General features: G+C 41.4%; 1 protein-coding gene across 2 annotated transcripts in view; it reads right to left on the bottom strand.

Annotated features, from left to right (window-relative positions):
* LOC126177684 (intraflagellar transport protein 122 homolog) overlaps nt 1-23903 on the bottom strand; it is a 254831-nt gene that overhangs the window by 31758 nt on the left and 199170 nt on the right. Inside the window, exons 23-24 of one of the 2 annotated variants that reach the window (XM_049924475.1) lie at nt 21709-21873; nt 9118-9480 (exon numbers count right to left, since the gene is read on the bottom strand). In XM_049924475.1, the coding sequence (XP_049780432.1) occupies nt 9424-9480; nt 21709-21873 (222 nt within the window). In that variant the 3' untranslated portion in view covers nt 9118-9423. Of the gene's footprint in view, nt 1-9117; nt 9481-21708; nt 21874-23903 lie in introns of those variants that run through there. The other variant, XM_049924474.1, reaches the window with a different exon arrangement.

Below are 23903 nucleotides of genomic sequence, written 5' to 3'. Positions count from 1 at the left end.
GATTTCAACCATTCATTGACTGAAACAGACATATCACGCCATTTTCTAATAAATCACTTCCTTACATTCTGCTATGGAAAACAAACTGTTGTGTTGTTACTGTTAAGAAAGCCAGGTCTATTTTCCACTGCTTGACTAAAAGTGTGCCACACAGGACAGAATTTGTATCACATACTTGTGTTTCCTGGTGTTTCAAAGGGAGGTTTCAATTCTATTTTTTTTTTTTTTTTAATAATAGAAATATATTTGAGTAGATATGTCGCATTTGAAAGAACCAGAGGTTGTAGAGAGTTTCAGAGAGAGCTTTAGGGAACGATTGACAAATACAGGGGAAAGAAATACAGTAGAAGAAAAATGGGCAGCTTTGAGAGATGAAATAGTGAAGGTGGCAGAGGATCACATAGGTAAAAAGACGAGAACTAGTAGAAATCCTTAGGTAACAGAAGAGATGTTGAATCTAATTGATGAAAGGAGAAAATATAAAAATGCAGTGAACAAAGCAGGCGAAAAGAAATACAAGCATCTCAAAAATGAGATTGACAGGAAGTGCAAAACAGCTAAGCAAGGATAGCTAGAGGACAAATGTACGGATGTAGATGCAGATATCACTAGGGGTAAGATAGATACTGCCTACAGAAAAATTAAAGAAACCTATGGAGAAAAGAGAACTACCTGTATGAATATCAAGAGCTCAGATGGAAAACCAATTCTAAGCAAAAAAGCAAAAGCAGAAAGGTGGAAGGAGTATATAGAGGGTCTATACAAGGGCGATGTACTTGAGGGTAATATTTTGGAAATGGAAGAGGACGTAGGTGAAGATGAAATGGGAGATATGATACTGCATGAAGAATTTGGCACAGCACTGAAAGACCTAAGTCAAAAAAAGGACCTGGGAGTAGACAACATTCCATTAGAACTACTGATAGCCTTGGGAGAGCCAGCCAAGACAAAACTCTACCATCTGGTGAACAAAATGTATGAGACAGGTGAAATACCCTCAGACGTCAAGAACAATATAATAATTCCAATCCCAAAGAAAGCATGTGTCAACATGTGTGAAAATTAGCAAAATATCGGTTTAAGAAGTTATGGATGCAAAATACTAACACTAATTCCTTACAGATGAATGGAAAAACTGGTAGAAGCCGACTTCGGGGAAGATCCATTTGGATTCCGTAGAAATTTTGGAACATGTGAGGCAATACTGATCTTACAACTTATCTTAGAAAGTAGACTAAGGAAAGGCGAACCTATGTTTCTAGCATTTGTAGACTTAGAGAAAGCTTTTGACAATGTTGACTGGGATACTCTCTTTCAAATTCTGAAGATGGCAGGGGTAAAATACAGGGAGCCAAAGACTATTTACAATTTGTACAGAAACCAGATAGCAGTTATAAAGAGTCAAGGGACATGAAAGGGAAGCAGTAGTCGAGAAGGGAGTAAGACAGGGTTGTAGCCTATCCCCAATGTTATTCAATCTGTATATTGAACAAGCAGTAAAGGAAACAAAAGAAAAATTCGGAGTAGGAATTAAAATACATGGAGAAGAAATAAAAACTTTGAGGTTTGCCGATGACACTGTAATTCTGTCAGAGACAGCAAAGGACCTGGAAGAGCAGCTGAACGGAATGGACAGTGTCTTGAAAGGAAGATATAAGATGAACACCAACAAAAGCAAAACAAGGATAATGGAATGTAGTCGAATTAAATCAGGTGATGCTGAGGGAATTAGGTTTGGAAATGAGACACTTATAGTAGTAGATGAGTTTTTCTATTTGGGGAGCAAAATAACTGATGATGGTCGAAGTAGGGAGGATATGTAATGTAGGCTGGCTATGGCAAGGAAAGCGTTTCTGAAGAAGAGAAATTTGTTAATATTGAGTATAGATTTAAGTGTCAGGAAGTCTTTTCTGAAAGTATTTGTGTGGAGTGTAGCCATGTAAGGAACTGAAACATGGACGATAAACAGTTTAGACAAGAAGAGAACTGAAGCTTTCGAATTGTGGTGCTACAGTAGAATACTGACAATTAGATGGGTAGATCACATAACTAATGAGGAGGTACTGAAAAGGACTGGGGAGAAGAGGAATTTGTGGCACAACCGGCTAAAAGAAGGGATTGGTTGGTAGGACACGTTCGGAGGCATCAAGGGATCACCAACAGTATTGGAGGGAAGCGTGGAAGGTAAAAATAATTGAGGGAGACCAAGAGATGAATACACTAAGCAGATTCAGAAGGATGTAGGTTGTAGTATTTACTCAGAGAAGAAGAGGCTTGCACAAGATAGAGTAGCACGGAGAGCTGCATCAAACCAGTCTCTGGACTGGAGACCACAACAACACAACACATCATATTGATCAGGAGTGTATATTCATTTTTTAAAAAAATAAGCAATTTTAATATAAACTAGAACTCTATCATCTTTACTGCAGTATCCGTAGTGCAATGAACAGCCACTTGTTATCTAAGTTTACTGATGTAACATACAATGTTGGAAGAAATTCATTGTGATGAAGTTAACAGCAAAGTCAGATATCTTGAACAATAACTGCTTGGCTGCTCTTGTAAATAATTTATTTAATGACTGGTTTCATGGCCTAGAAGCCATATCATCAGGTTGCATTTGGGGAAATGTGACATTACAGTTGCAACACGGACAGGACCGAACACTCCTTGTCTATGAATAAATGACACAGTTAGTGGATCATCAGGTAAGCAGAAAAGACCAAACATAACTGGTTAACCATTAGATATAAGGGCTCATATCTAATGGTTAACCAGTCATGTTCGGCTACTATTGTTGATTTGGCTTCATGGCATGCTTGAGGAAATGTGGACCCACACTTTCTGCTTACCTGACGATTGGCTAATTGTGTCATTTATTCATATACAAGGAATGCTGGGTCCTGTCCATGTTGCAATCTTAATTTTATGATTTACCATATTTAACTGGATGATGTGGCTTCTAGGCTATGAAACTGGTCATTAAATAAATCATTTACAAGAACAGCCAAGCAGTTGGTTGATTAATTTGTGGAAGGGGACCAAACAGTGAGGTCATGACTCCCTTCGGATTAGGGACATAAGGGGAAGGAAATCCAACCTAGCTGGGAGTATGAAGGACTGATATGATCATACAACCGTATATTGCATACGTATCTAACGCAAGCATTCATCACTAGCTCGAGGCATCTCGAATTTTCACTATTTGTGCCGTGTTGAACTACATCACAGTAGTAAAGATTAGGCAAGACTAGTGTTTGGACTAATTTTTGTTTAACATGGGCTGGAAATACTTTTCTAAATTTTTGAATTACATGTAGGGAGGAGAGCGATTTCTGGCAAGCTGTGACTGTTTGTTCTTCCCAGTTTAGGTGTTCATCCAAGATTATTCCAAGGTCTTTTACCGTTTTTTATTAATATTTCTCTGCTTCGTGAATAGTATTGGGCAGCTTCTTGATCAGTTTAAAGTAGTAATTTTTTATGTGCTCCATTCAATTAGATAACTGAAATACAGAGTCATTGCATTGGTTTTTTTAATTTGGGCAGTTTATCACCAACAGAAATACATCCAAAGTTGATGAAAGTTTGAAAAGAGCCTACACTCCCATTTTCAACATATAAGATAGGAGAGGCTGAATTCAAACATATCTGACACACCTATTTCCTTCTGGGAAAGGGCACTTAAAATAAATAAAGCGTATATTCAGCAGGAGCAAGCAGTAAGAGTATTTGGTAAAGTAGCTAATCATATGTCCTGTAGAAATCTTTTTAAGGGTCTTGAAATTACACTCCCTTCTCAATACAATTACTCCATAGTGAATTCCGTTGTCGACATTATAAATTTGTTTCAGTTGAACTTGAGGTATACAATTACAACACAAGATACGAAAATAATTTTTATGTAGATTTTGTTTTCTATCCTACTTGGTGCAGGTAAGAACACAGTTTATGATCACTTGTACTGGAAGTGATGCAGAGACCAGTGGAACAAATAAGCAGCTCCTGTTGTCAACAATGGCAGAGTTCACACACGGTCAATGGCTAGCCAGAAGCGAAGTCCAGAGCATAGTGAAAACTGTCACAAGTTTGGTCAAAAAGCCCAGGTAGCAATCCAATTCAAAAAACGTAAACATGACCAAAGTCAATTACTCTGCTACCAATGACATGCAATGAAGGCTTCAAAGAATAGAAAAAAGCTGGGGTTGCAGTATTTACAGACATCATTCCATTTGTGGACAAGCTCACATGATCAAACAGCAGTGGCGGCACTCTTCATGGGAACAAGCTGTAGCTGTGGTACGAAGCCCCAGTATCTCTAACCTTTCCTACATATCAGTACTCTGGCTGGGTGGGGAACCCAAATTATTGTCAGATACTAAACTCCCTATTTAATATTGATTCGGCCTCCACAGTCACCCCAGTCTGAGAATGCTCAACCTCCACCAATTGTTTAGTGAGAGTGTTTCTGGTGTTCATGAGGGCTCCCATCAATAATCATTGTCGATTTCTAGCTGGCAACTAAAATGAGGCTTAATGTTGTGGTGGTAGCAGACAGGCTGTTGGGCAGGTTTGTCTCAGACGTGATTTGTGTAAGCGGTGCCCAGCTGGCCGCTGAGGGTCAGGGACATCTGGTTGTGGTCAGATCTTGATGCCTGACTATGTGCTCCTGGTTGGCTACCTCCTCAAACATTTGTCACCTCCTATTGCTGATGACAACACCTTGGGACAACCCAGGATTACAGCCAAAAGTGTGAACTCATACTTCGGAGCCCATGTGGCAATAAGGGTGTGTGCATGAGTGGCGGGCCCACTGAGTTGGGCGCAGCAGGTCAAAGAGGGTGCGAGGTCTGCACCCATGTAAAATTTCAGCTGGAGTATGTCCAGTTATGTCAGTAGCTGGTAGGTTGCAAGCAACCTGGTGAGTGCTTGATCAAAGTTGGATATCATTATTACCTTGTACATCTGCATTTTGAAGGTTCAGACCATTCACTAAGCTTCTGAAATGAATGCTGATGGAAAGGGATGGTGGTAAAGTGCTCAAAACTGCTTTGTTTACAAACATCCTGAAATGCAGATAATGTGAAATGAGAGCTGTTTTTGCAAATTGTTGTTGAAATATACGGAGAGGGCACGGATAATAATTGCTGTGATGCTGATAGCTGCTTGAGCCACATATGAAAAGTTAGAGAACAATGTTGACAACTAGCAACCACATTGCTCCCCAGAAGGGTGCGGGGAAATCAATATGTACTCTGTGCCAGAGGTGGTTAGGGCATAGACAAAGGTTGAAGCAATGTGGCAGGGCTGATGCTTTGTGGGTGCATGCCCTGCAATTCCACATCTTAAGTTCTAGGATGGCATCAACATTAGGCCAGTGCACTTGATGCTGTGCTACAAATTTCATTCTGCAGTTTCGCCAATATGCAGTGTGAAGTGGCTTCAGTAAGTGAGGGCAGAGCATGAGCAGAATTACCACATGACAGTCAGATTTGTCTGTGGCTAACAATAAGGTACCATCTGTTGCATTAACCCACTGTTGCAGCACAAAATATGTGTGCCATTCTGGGCCTGCACCCTTGGCAGGTGCTCCAGCCCACCCTGCTGTACAGTAGACATCACCCTGCAGAGTAGCTGATCATGACCTGATTCTATTGGTACTTTGCATGCCATAATTAGGAATTCAAGGCTGTGTCATTGCTTCACATCCTAAGTTAAAACTTCACACCTGTTAAACACAGCACCTAGGGCACAGTACAAGCAGGCACCTGTGTCCGCATTTGAGTGCTGCTTGGTGGGCCCATGATGAATCTTATGGCTACAGTTACTAAAGAACAATGCCCATTGTTGCAACCGCTGCACAGTCTTATTGGGAAGTTTTGAATTTGGATCAAATATCAAAATGAGGGGCTTGTGATCAGTGATGAAGTGAAGCTTAGTACCATAGAAAAGTATGTAACCTCAAAATATTTTGTCTGTTCATCTACAGGCAAACGAAAACAGGCATCAGAGAGATCTGTCTTGGAAAAACAATGTCCCCAGCTAATTTTTCCAACAATCCCTCTAACCTAGGGATGGGATACAGATCTACATTAGCTTGAGCATTAATGGAAGACTTAAAATCATCACAAATTGTAAGTGATCCATTTGGTTTCTTAACAACTCCATGGACATTGTCCACGGGCTACGCTAGGCTGTAACAGAGTGCCCTATGGGCACTAGTGCACACCATCTGTGTGGTAAAACCATGTGAGAAGCACTCACTGCCCCTCACTAGTTTTGCACACATTCCAGGGGCACGCATCCGGCAGTTTCTGCTCTTGGTATCACTGAGTGGCACACACTCATTGGGTGGCCCTGTCACATGGCTAATGGAACTTGTACTCTATACAGCTTTGTCACAATGTAGTGCCACTAATAGCCCCAGCTAGCATTGGAAAGCATTTACAATTAGAACTTCTTCGTACCTATCAATTTTCTAAGTTCCCTACAGAGAAAGTGTATTCCGGGTATCTGTGATTCATCAATTATGACCACAGCAATTGAGTATGATTATGTATAATGAAAATTAATGAGATACTAAAATACTGAATGTTACTGAACATCACTGATTTACCTCTGGAACTGTAAATCTGTGTACATGAATATCTGATGAAATAGTGCTTGCATTCAGTCTGCAGCTAAAACCACACTGATACTGAGATATATTTTGGATAGAGCAAATGGAAAAAAAATTACGTTGAGAAGCATGGTAATTTATTACATTGTCAACTATGTTCATAATAAAAAAATAAAAAAAAAACTTCAATCATGAGTACATAGAGAAAATGAACTAACAAGACTCAATACAGTCGACAAAAGTAACTGCAGTCACGAGAAAGAGGAAGGAAGCAGAAGTTTTAGTGGTACGCAGAGACAGGCATTATTTGAATAAATTTCTATCTAGACAATTATTCAAATAAGTACATCATTTAAAAAAAATTCACACATAAATTATTCATATCTTAAATAAGAAAATTTAGAATGTCACCATATTTTCTTTGTTAACTATTTATACAGAACTCTATAACTACTGTTTGTTTTCTCTGCTCAGTGCAGTTCCCATTTAATAAATAAATTATTAATCATTTATACAGAAATGTGCCTCCGTGGTTAAGTTCCTTACAACAAAGCTGAACGTTTGGTGTTTGATCCCCCATTGTAACTTATTGCTTCAATCATCTGCATCAATGATGAGAAAAGTGCCACACCAAGTTGCACTACATTTCAGAGTACATATGAAGGGCTTATTTCAATAGTGGTACAAGTCCATTTTTGTTCATTGTGTGACACAGAGTCCTAAAGTTAAATGAGCGCTGAAAAATCTGCAGTTGAGATACCAGAAATATTCAAGCATATGGCTTCTTGCTAGAGATGAACCTTTCTTTCTGTTTGTTTGGATCATTAATTGCAGAAGCATTACAGGCAGAAAAGTGGAGGTAATGGACTTGTACCACTATTGAAATAAGCCCTTCATATTTAACTGTTGGTCCCCCTCTACCTGGCTGTACAAGTCGGTTCAGAGGTGAAGGGCATGCCATTGTGCCTATTAGAGTAATGCAGTGTTCAAACCAACCTTCAGGTTGAGCAGAGCTTTCCTTGCTTTACAGTTTAACAAAAGCAACATAAAAATACTCCATTGGCAAATACCCTTAGCATTTACACTACTGGTGTAACCCATTTTAACTGACTCTGCACTTGCTAACAGAACCCCCTCCACCTGCTAACATGTGGATGCACTCTACATAAGCAGCAAAAGTTGAGAATGCATCAACAGAAGCTCTTAATATGCGACACTTCCTCCACTGTACCAAGATTGCTAACACTACTGGATATGGATGTCTCATTGATGTGATTATGCATTTCATTCATGACTGTGATGCTAACAATTGACTGAACAAAGTAAAAACCCAGTGGTTGCTAATGACTATCATCAACACACCTTAAATATAGTCTCCTAAAATGTTGGCAGAATGTTGCTGGACATTCAAAGTCATCTGAAAGTTTTAGGGTTAACTCAGTGTAAGCTTTCCATTAGAAGATGGAATAGTTTTTCAATCCAGCATGGATCAATGAGGTTGTGTAGAGTTTTGAGAATGAGAAGTTTTGGAAGATAATACGAAATAAAGTTCATAATATTGCAGCAGACTGACAGCTTTTTTTACTGAGAAACTGTCAAGAGGTCATCAGAAGACTTTTTCACCTTTCTAAACATCAGCAATTATTGCAGCAACAGCTTACCAAGAGAGGCTTACAACAAACTGTAGACATGTAATAGGCAAAGAAATATCAAAGAAAATGAAAAAAATAAAATTTATTTTGAAGTGATTTGGAAGTTGAAGATAATGTGGAATCATGGAATCACAACGAAGTTATTTACCAAAACTACAGGGGAATTAAAAACTTTTCAGTTTTTGCTAAAGAAGAACTTGAAACACTTATATCATTATCCTGAAATAAAGACGATTCCAACACATCGATAACCTATCTGAAGACAGAGAATGTATTTTGTTTAGTATGTCACAACAGCAAATCTCAGAAAATCCAATAAAATTTCTACCAGATGTCTGAAAAAGAAATTGTTCTGAAAACTAATTTAAAAGCAACAAAATGAACATTTTTTAAATAATTAAAATAGAGCAATAAATGTCATTTCAAATTTTCTATTATTTGTAATGCTTTTTATTCACAGATGATAGATAAATGTTTTTATTCACGTAAATGAAGAATGCTTGGAATATCTATTTGTTTGTTATTCACAAATAACACATAATAATTTTTATCTGTAATCATTCAAATAAATTTTGATCAAGTCTGCTGGTAAGCGAAGTGCATACTGCAAAATCCTAGGGTGTGAAAGTAAGTGCAAGAGCATGATATCTGTATGACAGAGCACTCACTTGCACACAGGCAACATTCGTCATCTTCGGCAACTAAGTTTACTCATATTCATGCTCTCTCTCGCAAACTGCAGGCATGTGCAGATTACATGGACATGCCATGTGCTAACTGGGCTCTAACGGGCATTGGGTAGTGCCCATCAGCTTGTTCATGGGCAGCCGTAGCTATTATAGGTTACTCACCACATAGTCCGACTGCATGTGTTCCACACAGGCGCAAACCATCATTGCCAACGAGTATACGGCAAGAGCAGTAACATCAGTTATGTTACAGTTTGGCTGCTTGGCTGTCCAAACGTCACCTGTTTGCCCAGTGCTGCCCGTGTGTGGGCACCCAAGTTAAAACAGTCTCCCATACTTTGTAGTCTTTCTAGTTCTGCTTCAACTTGGCTGTGCATAGTGAAATGCACTGGATGTGCTCTACAGAACTTGGACACTGCCGAGTGCTTTAAGGATAAATGGCCTCGGAACCTCGTTACACAACCTAATGTAGGTTCAAACAGTTGCTTATATTGCGCACATATTGCACTTGGTCTTGAACCTGGAAATCAAAAAGTGCAAGTGTGTTTAAGCCAAAAATGTTAGCTGTTATCCAAGAGTTTACTACCGGTACAGTTAATTGACACACTACACTTCTATACTAAGAGCAGAAACTGATCTGACACCACAAAGGGGTTCGACTGTCCACTGTATGTTGAGCATCCTGCAGCTGGGGGAGGAGCCAATGTGCTTGTGTGTGTGTCCACATTAATCAGGCACACAGCTGTGCCAGCACTCAACTACAAATCTCCTACTGCACTAATTTCCAGCTGCAGTATGAGCTTCTGCATCCCATTTGCAGCTGTTTTGTTGTCATCCACTGGCCAAGATAGACATTTCCTCGATGTAGCAGTTTGCAGCATGCAAAACATGTGACAAAATGGAATGATCAGGGATGACGTCAGTTCTTTGGGCCTTAATCTGAACACTATTTTATTGCACTGACTTTTCTGGTGCTATTTCACAACAACCAGGAAGAAAGTTTTGTATGAGCTTCTGTTTGCTTTGGGACATGCCAATGGCAAATGATGTGGCTCTGATTATGCATGTCTATCAATGATGAAGGCAATGGACCACTAAGTACTGATTTAATAACTGAATCTCTTTTTGCCTTGCTACCAGTTGATTGGATGCTTGATAAATTGGATGGTTGTCATGAGTTAATTGTAGAACAGAATGGTGACTATTATTACTAAGGAAGTCGACACTAGTAGTGTGGTGGAACATAACTTATGCTGATGATGTTTCTTTGTGAGCTTTGGCAATTTTAGTACATTTTTCAGGGTTTCACATTAACTTCTCCATCATGAGATAGACATGTAGTAACATTAAGGATTAATGATTCCACATGTGACATGCTGCACTGTTTACAGCAAAAATCAAATTTGCTTGCTAAGCCTAACAAATCAGAAGTCCATGCTCCATACATCTGCTTACATTGCTTGACATATCGAGTAAATGCAAGTCTAGTTGCAACTTGGTGGGTTTGATGACCATAATAGCCAGTCATCAAAACACAAACATCAAAAAAGCTCAAACTTTTGTGGTCCACAAGTGAGCACAGTTTTTGCACCACTTTGTACAATTTATTACTAAAAAACAGTAAGAGTGTACACTGACATTCAGTATCAGTTATGTGACTAGCCTTGTAGTGAAGAGCAAAACTATGTAAATAGACCTCCCAATACTTATTTGCCTCACCAAGGCCAGCAAACGACTGAGGGAAAGGCAATGATATTGCAGCAACACAATGTTGTTGGTTTTTCAGTAGTTATGAACAGCAGTACTGTTGTTTTTGAAATTCCAACTGTCTTTTGTGCCGCTGGTGTTACTGCTGCCACAAGTTTTAAATTCAGGATCCATGCTCCACACTACATTGTTGCACAGTGAGAAAATCTACATCACCACTTTTCTGTCGTATTTGGTGTAGGTAGTACACAGTTTATGATCACTCGCACTAGCGGTGACATGGAGACCATTTGAACAAACAGGCAGTTCCTTTGCCTGATGATGGCAGTATCCACAAAGAGAATGGTTAGCCAGAAGAAAAGTCCAGAATGTAGCAAAAGTCATCATAAATGTACAAAAACAGTAGAGGTACTGACTCAAGAAACATGGACACAGGTCAATCACTTTACTGTCAATGGCAAGTTAGCCAGAAGAAAAGTCCAGAATGTACCAAAATGCCAGAATTACCTTGGGGCATATGATATTAATTCTATCTGCAACAGCACAATTCCACCAGATCGGAATTGACCTCTTTGGAAGGTTCCAGAAATCAACAAATGAATGATGGATAATAGTCACTCCACAGTCATCAAAGGCGTGCCAGCTACCAAAGCTCCAGAAATTGCAAGGTTTCTTGTAAAATCATCATTTTGAAGCATGGAGCATCTTGGATTGTGAAAAAGTTTCCCAGTTGAGACTAGTATCAGAGGTTATTTCATGTTGCGACAAGACCCACAGGGTGACAACTGCCTACCACCCACAGAACAATGGCCTCACAGAATACTTTATTAAGATGTTGCCAGATATGCTCTCGATATACACCGACGTTGAATGGAAAGACTGGGACTGGTATACAATAATGTCTGCCAGTCACATTTAACACAGAGAAGCAAGACACTACAGGATTCACACTGTTCTTTCTGTTCCACAATTGTGAGGCTGAAATAATGGATACACTGTTTCTCTTACAACCAGATAATATTCAGGATGACACCGAAACACCTCATTAATGGGACTAAAGAAGCAATACAACTGGCTTGCATACGGTCCCTGGATGCCCAGGAAAATGACAGCAAGTGTTGTAAAGCCAAGCACTAGCCAGTGAAATACAGCCTGGAACACTTGGTACGGATTTTTACACCTTTGTTGAAAGTCAGAGAATGAGAAATGTTACTAAAGTGCCACTTTGGGTTGCATTGTATCCTTTGTCCCTTGCCAGCTGTCATATACAACACTGAGGATTGTGACCTTCATCAAGAAGACAAAGGAGCAGGGATGTTGTCCATTCTTCCATATAAAATCCAGTATAGTCCAGAGCTATTGATCCATGTGGAGTCTTCTCATTCAAGGAAACTGAAGGCCCACTTCATGAACACAAAGTTTTGACAAGAGGGGCTAGCTTCAATGCTCATCATAGATGTGACAATATGACTGAAAGGATACTCTAGTGCTGCTGTATGAAGGACCACTGACAAGATCTAGAGCCAGGATGCTGTAATTGGTGACAATAGAATTTCTGAAACAACAGGTCACTGTTTCAGCAGAAGAGGGAGCAAAGCTGTGAGCTATGCTGCATGTAGATGGAGTAGCGTTTAGCATCGCTGTCTCGCATGCAGCAGATCACAAATTCAAACCCAATCACCAAAAATATTTGTTTTAGTATTTACCATTTGTGGAAGGTTCTTGAAATTTCACATGTTTGCCTGTCAATGGCAAGTATCAAAGGATTCTGTGGTGTCACCGCCAGACACCACACTTGCTAGGTGGTAGCCTTTAAATCGGCCGTGGTCCGTTAGTATACGTTGGACCCGTGTGTCGCCACTATCAGTGATTGCATACCGAGCGTCGCCACACAGCAGGTCTAGAAAGAGTTCCTAGCACTCGCCCCAGTTGTACAACTGACTTTGCTAGCGATGGTTCACTGACAAAATACGCTCTCATTTGCTGAGACGATAGTTAGCATAGCCTTCAGCTACGTCATTTGCTACGACCTAGCAAGGCGCCATTACCAGTTACTATTGAGATTATGAATAATGTACCGTCAAGAGCGACGTTCACCATTTATGGATTAAAGTTAAGTATTCCACCAGTTACGTACATTTTTCTAAAGTCTAATTCCCTTGTCCTGTTCTAGACCTCACGCCAGCCTGCGTGAGCTAAAAAGCGTGCCTTTCGGCTTCCTCTAATAATACGGTGTTGGCTCTCCTGCCAACCCACAACATTGGCGATGAGGCAACACCGCGTTCGTAACTATACTGCCCTGATTTACTTGTGTAATGGCTTCGCCACCATTTCCAGATGTACTGTCCGAATTTTATCACTTACAGAATCAGCAGACGCAGGCCTTACTGGATGCCCTAGGACAGCTCGTCCAGGGTCAACGTGCAATGCAAAACGACGCGGCAGCCACCGCTAACGCAGCCACAACACGCAGTTGCACCAACTTTTTGTCCTTTTGATGCTGCACTGGAAAGCTGGACGGAGTGGTCACACCAATTTGGATTCCATCTCGCCGCCTACAGAATTCAAGGTAACGAGCGGCAGCCTTTTTTATTATCTTCCGTCGGGGTGACCACGTACCGTGTGATAGTCAAATTATTTCCCCGACGCGACGTAGCAACTCTGTCCTACGACGAAATTTTGTCTTCATTAGATGCATATTTCAAAGAATCAGTCAATGTAGTTGCCAAATGGTATACCTTCTTTCGTACAAAACGTATGGCTGGTCAGCCTAATCGGGAGTGGGTTGCAACCTTGCAAGGCCTTACTAGGGATTGTGCTTTTGAGTGTCAATGTGGAATCCCTTATTCAGATACTATGGTGCGTGATGCAATTGCACAGAATGTTTCTGGTGTTCGTATAAGGGAACAGATTTTGAAACTAGTCAATCCCTCCCTTCAACAAGTGATGGACATATTGGTTCGGCAGGACACACTTGACTTTGCTCAGGAATCATTTGAAACTTCGCCACCCGTGTGTCAGGTTAACTGGCCCACCGGGCGAGCTGCACGGAACAGTAAACAGTCCTCGCACCCGACCGCGTCGCTGCCGCCAGGCTCTCAGCCACGTGTACCGCGCCAGCAAGCAAATGCAGTGCTACAATCATGCCCGCGGTGTGCTACTAAACACTCGCATGAGAATTGCCCGTCACGCCAAGCTATTTGCTTTTACTGTAATAAAACAGGACATGTTCAAAGTGTTTGCCAGAAAAAGCTCAGACTGGAAGCTCATAACCATTCCAGGCCCTTTGCTTCGCGCCGGAATCGGAATCGAACCAAGGATACTAAGGCTCGCGACACTTCGCCCTTGGAAAATCATATAGTTCATGCCACTCCGCCCAGTGCCACTCTCTCTGACAGTGACTGTGTTCATCCCACAAATAATGTGCGTCGACGTCGCCGGCACTCCCGTCAAGTCGCAAGTGATTTTGTACCAGTGTCAGTTCACGTTGCACGAGACAGTCGCTCTTGTCGTCAGCAGGACAATAAACTTTTTGTGGACTTGGACATTAACGGCAAAGTGATACCATACCAGCTCGATACCGGGGCTGCAGTTTCACTGATCAATCAAGGCACTTACAAACTGCTGGGCACACCTCCGTTGCGTGCCGCAAATATTAAGTTAAGTACCTATTTAGGTCAAGAGATCCCTGTGTTAGGACAGTGCAGCCTTCTTGCAACATACAAGGGACAAACAAAACTTGTGTCATTTTACGTCCTCCGTTCTTCTTCTGCAGTGAACTTGTTTGGTTTCGATTTATTTCAGTTGTTTAACTTGTCTATAGTAAATCAGGTCCTATCAGTGAACCAGACTGTGCCTTCAGACAGTGTTTCTCGTCTATGTGAAGAATTTGCAGACATTTTTGCACCGGGCCTCGGTTGCACTAAGAACTATAAAGCACATTTGGAACTGAAAGTAATCACGCAACCGAAATTTTTCAGAGCGCGCAATGTTCCCCACGCATTGCGTGATGAGGTCGCAAAAGCATTACACGATTTGGAATCACAAGGTGTACTTGAACGTGTGCAGGCTTCTCTCTGGGCATCACCCTTAGTAATTTTGCCAAAACCTTCCGGAAAATTGAGAGTTTGTGTGGACTTCAAGGCAACAGTGAATCCACAACTAGTGACTGCAACTTTTCCTTTCCCCTGTCCGGAAGATCTTTTTGACAAACTGTGCCCGGGTAAATATTTTTCGAAGTTGGACCTAGCAGATGCGTACTTGCAAATACCAGTGGATGAAGAATCCCAGTGCGTTTTGGTGGTTAACACGCATCTTGGTTTGTATCGATTCAAACGACTGCCATTCGGGTGTGCATCCGCCCCTGCATTGTTTCAGCAATATCTACAAACTGTTTGTGCATCGGTCCCTACTGCAGCAAACTATGTGGACGATATTGTGATCTCCGGAAAGATGGAAGAAGAACATTTAGCCAATCTCAGAACATTATTTCAGGTCTTGCGACACAATGGTCTTCGCTTGCGGAAGGACAAATGTGTGTTTTTTGCTCATGACTTACCCTATCTGGGACATGTACTCAATGCCCAAGGTATACATCCCAGTCCAGAGCACCTCCGTGCCATACAATACTTGCCTTCGCTGCAGAATTTGAAGCAGCTACAGAGTGTGCTGGGAAAAATCAACTATTATCATAAATATATCCCACACGCCTCTTCCATTTCAGCTCCGCTTCATCGCTTACGCCGTAAAGGTGTTCCGTTCGTCTGGACGACGGAATGCGAACGCGCCTTTCGCCAGTTGAAATCGGCATTGCTTTCCAATACTTGCCTTACGCCATTCGATCCCCGGAAGCCCCTTTTGTTGATGGTGGATGCATCGGATTTCGGGATCGGTGCTGTGCTTGCGCACAAAGATGGTTCGCACGATCGCCCTATTGCCTTTGCGTCCAAATTGCTCCCGTCTGTGCAACGAAATTATTCACAGATCGAGAAAGAAGCATTGGCTCTCGTATTTGGTGTTACAAAGTTTCATGATTTCTTGTATGGTCATCACTTTATCATCATCACCGACCACAAACCTTTGACATCGCTTTTTCATCCGACCAAGCCTGTACCTCCACGTACAGCGAAGAAATTCATTCGCTGGTCTATTTTCCTCTCGCAGTACCGCTACGATATCTTGTATCGGTCCACTGCTAAGCACGGAAACGCCGATGCATTGTCCCGTTTGCCTATTGCTGAGGATAGAGCATTTGATTCCTCCGAACTTGCTTGCATGTTCATTGATTCGGAAACCGATGACGTGGTCGAATCATTTCCGATTGACTTTCGTCGTGTAGCTACAGCCACAGCTGCCGACCCTGTCCTTGCTACCATTCTGCGTTTTGTTGCTACATAATGGCCCTTGTCAAAGTCACGGATCAGGGATCTGTTGGTTCACCGATTTTTTGCTCACAAGGAGAGACTTTTTGTACAACGTGGTGTTTTGCTGTTGCGTTCAGATAATGCTCAGTCCAGGGTCGTGGTACCACGTTTGTTACAGTCCTCTGTCTTACAGCTTCTCCACCAAGGACATTGGGGTATAGTGAGAACGAAATAACTTGCTCGTCAGCACTGTACTTGGTTCGGAATCGATGCCGCGATTACGAATATGTGCTCTTCTTGCATGGTGTGTGCCGAACAACAATCAGCACCACCGTGGAAATTCTTTGCATGGCCAAAAGCCACTTCCCCTTGGAAACGCTTACACATCGATTTTGCTGGTCCATTCTGGAATGCTCGATTGTGGGTTGTGGTAGATTCATTCAGTAATTTTCCTTTTGTTGTCCGGATGTCTTCCACGATGTCATCTGCCACCATCCAAGCGTTATCCGCTGTCTTTTGCATTGAAGGTCTTCCACAGACTATTGTTTCCGACAATGGCCCACAATTCATGTCCGCAGAATTTCAGTCATTCTGCAAGGCCAATGGTATTCAACATCCGATGTCTGCGCCATTTTCGCCACAGTCAAACGGTGCCGCTGAACGATTGGTCAGGACTTTCAAGTCACAGATGTTGAAGTTGAAAGAGTCGCATTCTTGGGAGGACGCGTTATTGCTCTTTTTGTCCTCGTATCACTCTCAGCCCCGAGATGGTCGACGCCGGCTGAGTTGCTCCACGTCGCCCATCGAATCTTGATGTCTTTGCTACATCCGCCACATCAGGTTCCTGTGCAGCGGCAGACACCTGCTTTTGCTCCAGGCGACGTTGTCTACTACAGCAACTATAGAGGTTCACGGCGTTGGCTCGAAGGGCGCATTCTTCACTGCCTCGGCCGCGCTATGTATCTGGTTTTGGGGGCCTCTGGTGAGATGCGTTGGCATCTCAATCAGCTGTGCCTCTGTCGTCGCACGGGATCTGCCGCTCCCCGTCTGCTTTCAGTGACGGTGCCATCCGGTCAGCGCCCTGGGGACTCATCTACTGGCTCGCCTCAGCCCCAGGTGTTACCGACGCTGCCTTCCATTTTGCCTCATGGCGACGCGCTGCCGCCGCCTGTTCTCCCGCCGGCGACACCCGCATTGGATGCGTTGCTGCAACCGCCGGACACCTCCCTGGGTCACATGCCGCCGATCGCTTCCCGTGACCAGTTGTCCTCCGACATGGAACTCTTGCCCGCTCCGGAACATTTGTCGTTTTCGCCCGTCGGGTGCCCCGGCCCGATGGAGGTCGACCCTTCGGCCCCTCCTGTCTCTCTACGGGTGCATACACCGCATGTTGGCGTGCACCCTGGAGCAGGATTTCAGGCGTTTCCTAGCTCCCCGCGGTCCGAATGGCAGGGTGCGGGTGGCACAGCCTTGCCTGTTGTTAGGCTCCCCACCTCCTCGCATACGTCAACATGGGGTCCTCCCCACGGCGGGCGGAAGCCTTATGCCACAACCGTGCGCTGATTTGCGGGGGAGCAATGTGGTGTCACTGCCAGACACCACACTTGCTAGGTGGTAGCCTTTAAATCGGCTGCGGTCCGTTAGTATACATCGGACCCGCGTGTCGCCACTATCAGTGACTGCAGACCGAGCGCCGCCACACGGCAGGTCTAGAGAGACTTCCTAGCACTCGCCCCAGATGTACAACCGAATTTGCTAGCGATGGTTCACTGACAAAATACGCTCTCATTTGCCGAGACGATAGTTAGCATAGCCTTCAGCTACGTCATTTGCTACGACCTAGCAAGGCACCATTACCAGTTACTATTGAGATTATGAATAATGTACCGTCAAGAGCGACGTTCACCATTTATGGATTAAAGTTAAGTATTCCACCAGCTATGTCCATTTTTCTAAAGTCTAATTCCCTTGACCTGTTCCAGACCTCACGCCAGCCTGCGTGAGCTAAAACGCGTGCCTTTCGGCTTCCTCTAATAATACGGTGTTGGCTCTCCTGCCAACCCACAACAGATTCAGACAATGGTATAAACTGCTGGACTACTGTGGGGCCATAGCATTTGCAGACACACTTGTGTCAGTGGATAGGCCCACATGACAGGCCTGCTGCAGCAGAGCCCTCTGTAGGAGTGAGCTGTGGTCGTGGTAAGATCTCTCCTCCATATTGATAGACAGGCTGTGTGGGAAATCTGAATCACTGTCAGATACTACATTTTGCCTCCTTGTTTAGGGTTCACAGAGGAGTTACCTGGTGCAAAGGTATTCAGGAAGGACCCATCTAACATAAAGCTAAAAACTGGGAATCCCAAGAACTTCAAAAGAAAATTGGTTATACAAATTACCTGAATATCTACACTCAAGATTTGAAAAATTCTGTTAGCTACATTGCAAGTAACAGCATTTGTTGTAAAGATGCGTGACATGTAGTATATACTGAGTAAACAGGACTCAGTATTTACGGATGTAGATAACGATTTCCTTTGGAAAGTACCAACGCATTCAAGTAAATATTAAGCTACCAATATAGAGATGACAAGCAGCTGTTTAGTATAACTGATGATGCAGAAATGGTTTTCAAAGTAACAGCTTCTTTTCTAATTTATGGGGGTTGTTCAATAAAGAATAATCATAGTGTTGTTTGACGACACACTTTTACTTATCCTCTTAATTTTGATGGTCCTACTGAAAAGAGCCTCTCTTGGATGTGATGCACATGTCCTGCTTTTCTGCCAGTCTGCAAAGACATGCTGTAAACCATTTTTTGGAAGGTCCTTCAGAACAGTCTCCTCAGCCTTCATTACTGTTTCTTATGGTGCAAAATGCCTCCCAAGAAGGTTAGGGAAAATAAAAAAAACCTCACATGGGGCACCCAAAGAAATTTTCAATATTTTGGAAAGAGTTTTTAGGGTTATTCATTGATCATCTTGTAGGGTTATCCACTGATCATCTCTCACAATGACAGCAGCAGTATTGATGTTTTCCTCTGTAAGAGAAGTAATTGGAGTGCCAGGTTCACCTTGCTTTCAAATTGATTGTGTTCCCTCTGCAAGCAAATTAAACCATCTTCAACAGTTGCTATATGGAACAACAAACTCTCCATAGGCCTCTTGTAACACTTCATAGGTTACAACTGAATATCTGCAGAGATGAATGCAGAATATCAAAGCCGCATATTGTTCATCACATGTCACCTCCACTTACCATGTCACTGGGAACCAGCAGTACCACCAACAGAACTAGTACCGGGTGTTTGTTACACGTTAACAAAATACCACAAGATTAAATTCTGTCATAAGAAATTATGACCATAAAAAATTATGATAATTTTTTATTGAATAGCACTCATACTTGACAAAATTTAGTTATCACAATCATAAGTGATGTGAGGTTATGTAGTGATGGTTTATTGTCAGTACGGTATACAATTGGGGTTTCTATGATTTGTGTGACTTTTGTTAATGTATATCTTGACTCATTTCACATTCCCGAAGGTTCTCCTTTCTGATCCAGTTTATAGAACACAATGAATGAATTCATGGTATAAAGAATGCATGGTACAATATGGCACAGTGAAAGAATAATCAGGATCTCCTTGTAGACAACTGATTAAGTAGTTAACCACTGTCACTACATCATTGAAATTTAGGAATTGTTCCTTACATCACAATGCATTGTTGTAATTCTCAACTTTGTTACATTAGTGCTGGCCTATTACTGCATAGCGTGTTTCTATCAGGTAGCCATGAAATGAAAGGCAAGCAGAGAAGAATCGTATGATACTACTTTCAAGCATAATATAGTTCTTTACATCGAAAAATATGGTAACAGGAGGGCGGGACCAGAGTTCAATGTAGCTTAAGGAAGAAATGGAAATTGGCATTATTTGCTGCTGCTACTACTACTACTACTACTACTTCTACTATTACTAGAAAGAAATTCCCTGGTCAACCCAAAGGAAAACATTCTTACGCTGAAGCAAAAGTTTTAGAATTCATCCATGAAAAGAGGAAGAATGGACAACATGTGATTAGTGACACAATAAGAAACAAAGCAAAATAGGTGGCTACAGTTCTTAATACATGGAGGCAATAGTTTAAGGCTAGCCATGGATGCATTGATCGCTTTATGTAATGGGCAGGCTTACTTCTACGACCCCATTACAACAGTATGCCAAAACCTTCCATAAACTTTTGAGAAAAAACTTCAAACAATTTCAGTGCTATGTTATCACATTTTGGAAAGAGAAGAATTTTTCAATGGGCGAAATAGGCAACACTGATGACATGCCAATTTGGTTTGACATACCATGTAATTACACGATTGATGAGAAGGGAATAAAAGAAGTTACCACTAAAACATTAGGGTGTGAAAAACAGTGCATAACTGTCAAGCTGGCAATTACAGCAGATGGACCCAAACTACCCCCTTCTTCAATCTGCAAGTGAAAAACAAGCCTCAAGACCCCTAAAAATGAAAAGCTGTTCTCTGATGATGCAATTATTTGAAGTCAAGAGAAGGGATGGACGACTGAAACCTTAACAATTGACTGGGTCTGAAACGTATGGGACCTCTGTCTTCGTGGGCTTTCCAAACTACCATCAATGCTTGTCTTGACGCATTTCATAGTCATCTCACTGATGACATAAAAAAGATGATCCACAGTCTTGCCAGTGACCTGGTTATTGTTCTTGGAAGAATGACTTCTCTGTTACAACCCCTGTACATTAGCATAAATATACCTTACAAAGGTTACATTCATGAACAATAAGAAAAATAATTTTGTGAGCCAAACTGTGAACTGACTCTGACAGGAGAAATTAAGTGTGCTACACCTCACATTACTACACACTGGGCTTCAACTGCCTGTGAAAGCACTGAAGCACCAATGGTCATAAAATCATTCAAGAAATTCTGTATTTCAAATACTCTGGACAACAGTGAAGACTATGTGCTCTGGAATGACACCAGGGTGATGAGAAAAGGGGAAATAAATCTGCTTCCAATGTAGACTCCTCAGAGGATACAAGTATGATGATATTAGTGAATAATGATGAGTAATGCCTGTAATTTATGGTATGTTTGTTTTGCATGTTATGTAAGTAATCACGTTAGGGATTCTCTTTTAATAATGACTGTGTTGCTTAACAATGGGTAGCTTAAAAGTAGTAGTTGTTTTGATTGTTCATGTGCACATCCCCTGGTGCGTAAAATAAATTTAGCCTACCAGTGATGTGTCAACAAACTCTTTTTCTATTAATTTAATTTTTAAAACTGGGGTGCAGATTACATTCTATGGTGCACTAGATTCATATGGTTACAATATATCTGGTATCTAACTAAATATTTCTTTCTGTTACGTATGAAGTAAATGGGCAGCATGGAGTCATTACAAAGTCCATGAAATATGTAAAAAATTATACTAACTGTACTCATCTGTCAAATAATTTGCACCCAATTCAAGTAGCACACCCCACAAGTAATTTCTGTAGTACTGATAATTTTTATGTTATTTAATGAAACATACTGATCACATTCTGTTATGTGGTAATAGTACAACATAAGAAAGTATTAAATAAAATTGAACATGCAATTTTTGTGTTTGAAATGTTCATATTACCTACCTTACTGCATGATGGGCACTGTGTTATCTGCAGATCTGGGAGTAAATTTCGGTAGAACTGGAACCTCAAGGGTTTTGGCCGTTTGCAGATGAGTACACTTCCTGGATCCATAGTTTTTAGGACAGCTCTGCTAACAAGCACAGGCACAAACTCACCAGTTTCAGTCTGGAAAAAAAATATATTATGATAGGTTGTGTCATGTAAGCAATTTTTTGATATAAGATAGATGGGAATTACGTTGACATTTATGCTGATCTTTATCTGGCGTGAAGATGAAAAAAAAGTCTCCGCTGACATTAATCGCAGACATTTATATGATGCATTAAGATATTGCTCATCTAATATTAAGAACTTACAAAACTGTTTACAGAGAAGTGCTTGAATTTTCACATTAAATGTCACTTTTTAACATGTTTCAAATACAGACACTGACAGCAATTCAAAACTGTACACTCTTTACAAAACATTACTCTCACGTTCAATAAAGAGATAGATAAAACAACGATATTAGAAAGCCTGAACAAACTGATGATGTTCTCCTTTAAGATGATATATATTATATCAATTACATTGTTAACTCTGTAGGCACAGCACATAGCGGTGCTGGGATTGTGTAGTGCAAGCCGGATGGAGTAAAGGTAACCACAAAATAGTTGAGGCATTGACTGGTCTAAAGGCGCATGAACGAAACTGGAGAAAGAACCTAATGGTGAAAAGACACACACACACACACACACACACACACACACACACAAAGCTACATTGTCCCAGACAGTTGTGTCTTGTCAATGAAGTGCTGGACCAATATAGTCATTTGGGACAATACAACATTGTATATGTGTTTTCCCCCTGTATTAGTGGGCTTAGAAAAAAAGAGACCGCCTGGAAGCTGAGCACTATTTTTAACTTTTTTTGTGTGCCTGTTGACTGTTCAATGTGTTAACTACAGGTTGGTTGTTTACTTTTAATCAAGCTATGGTTGTTTCCAGTACACTGCAGAAGTTTTGCTGTGAAACCCTTACACATCCTCCACACAATTCTGATCTCTCCCCACGCAATTTCCATATTTTTGGAGCCGTGAAGATAGACATTCATGTCCGTCAATTTGCGTCATATGAACAGGTGCATTCCTGGGTACAATCAAGGACATTTTCCCATGAAGGCACTGACACTCTTGCCTCTCAGACAGATAAATCAGGTTTGCCACAAGTTCCCCCAAGTGAAATTCCCTGATCTTTCCCTGGTTTCCAGACAAGTTTTAGCATTTTTCCCTGAAAAATTTTGAGATCTCAACGGTAAGTTAAGACATAAATTGTCAATCTGTCTTTGCAGCTACAGCACAAGGAACAATAGTGCAAATAAGGAAATATATATATATAAAACTTGCAAGTAGATGGTATTTCCTGATGTGAGCAAAAATCTTAAGTACTAACATCAACATATGTTTTTAGATAGAGAAAGCAAGCCAAATGATATGTGTGTTTCATTAAGACCAGTAATGTTATTTTATTGCAATAAAATGAAACACATCTGGCAGCAAAAATATGCAATTCCTTGGAGTCACAAGACAGATTTAAAATACCTTCATTGATTTCAGAAATAAACTCAGAAAAAAGTATGCCTCTTGAAAGAAGTGTATAAGGCAGGCAAGAATAGAGTAAACCAACACTTAGATGACCACCAATAAAATGTTGGTTCTAGTATGTTCGTTATTGTCGGTTATTACTCACTGTGTTACATCTATTATTTTATGGGTATTGTGTGATTTTTCTTCCGAGAAACATATGAATACATAGCTTGCAAACCACCAGTGACTTACACAATTTTCTTCTCCTTACTGTCCATACTTTCTAATGTATAAAATACTTTTGAAGTGCAAAACATACTAGAACAAATAAAATGTCTATAAAATGCCAAACTGCACAATGTTCTTGCAGTGAGACAGTCACAATTCCTGAGATCCATTGCCCATGGCCTCTGGCGTGCTGAGGAGCACTGCAGTCCTGGGTCCATGGATAAACCATGAAAATCCAATGCATTACACCACACACAAACAGACTCAGCCTGTGGACAGATCAGTGAGACTAGATTTGACAGACAGAGCCTGCACATTGCTGGAAACCAAATGGCTTCAGATAGGCATGCCCAATCCATTAAAGATACCCGCAGAAAAAGCCTGTGGTTTTGGATCATCA

The sequence above is a fragment of the Schistocerca cancellata genome, chromosome 1, assembly GCF_023864275.1.
Source record: "Schistocerca cancellata isolate TAMUIC-IGC-003103 chromosome 1, iqSchCanc2.1, whole genome shotgun sequence".
NCBI lineage: Eukaryota > Metazoa > Arthropoda > Insecta > Orthoptera > Acrididae > Schistocerca > Schistocerca cancellata.
Note: the sequence above shows the minus strand (reverse complement) of the source record. Positions and strands in the feature narration are given on the sequence as shown.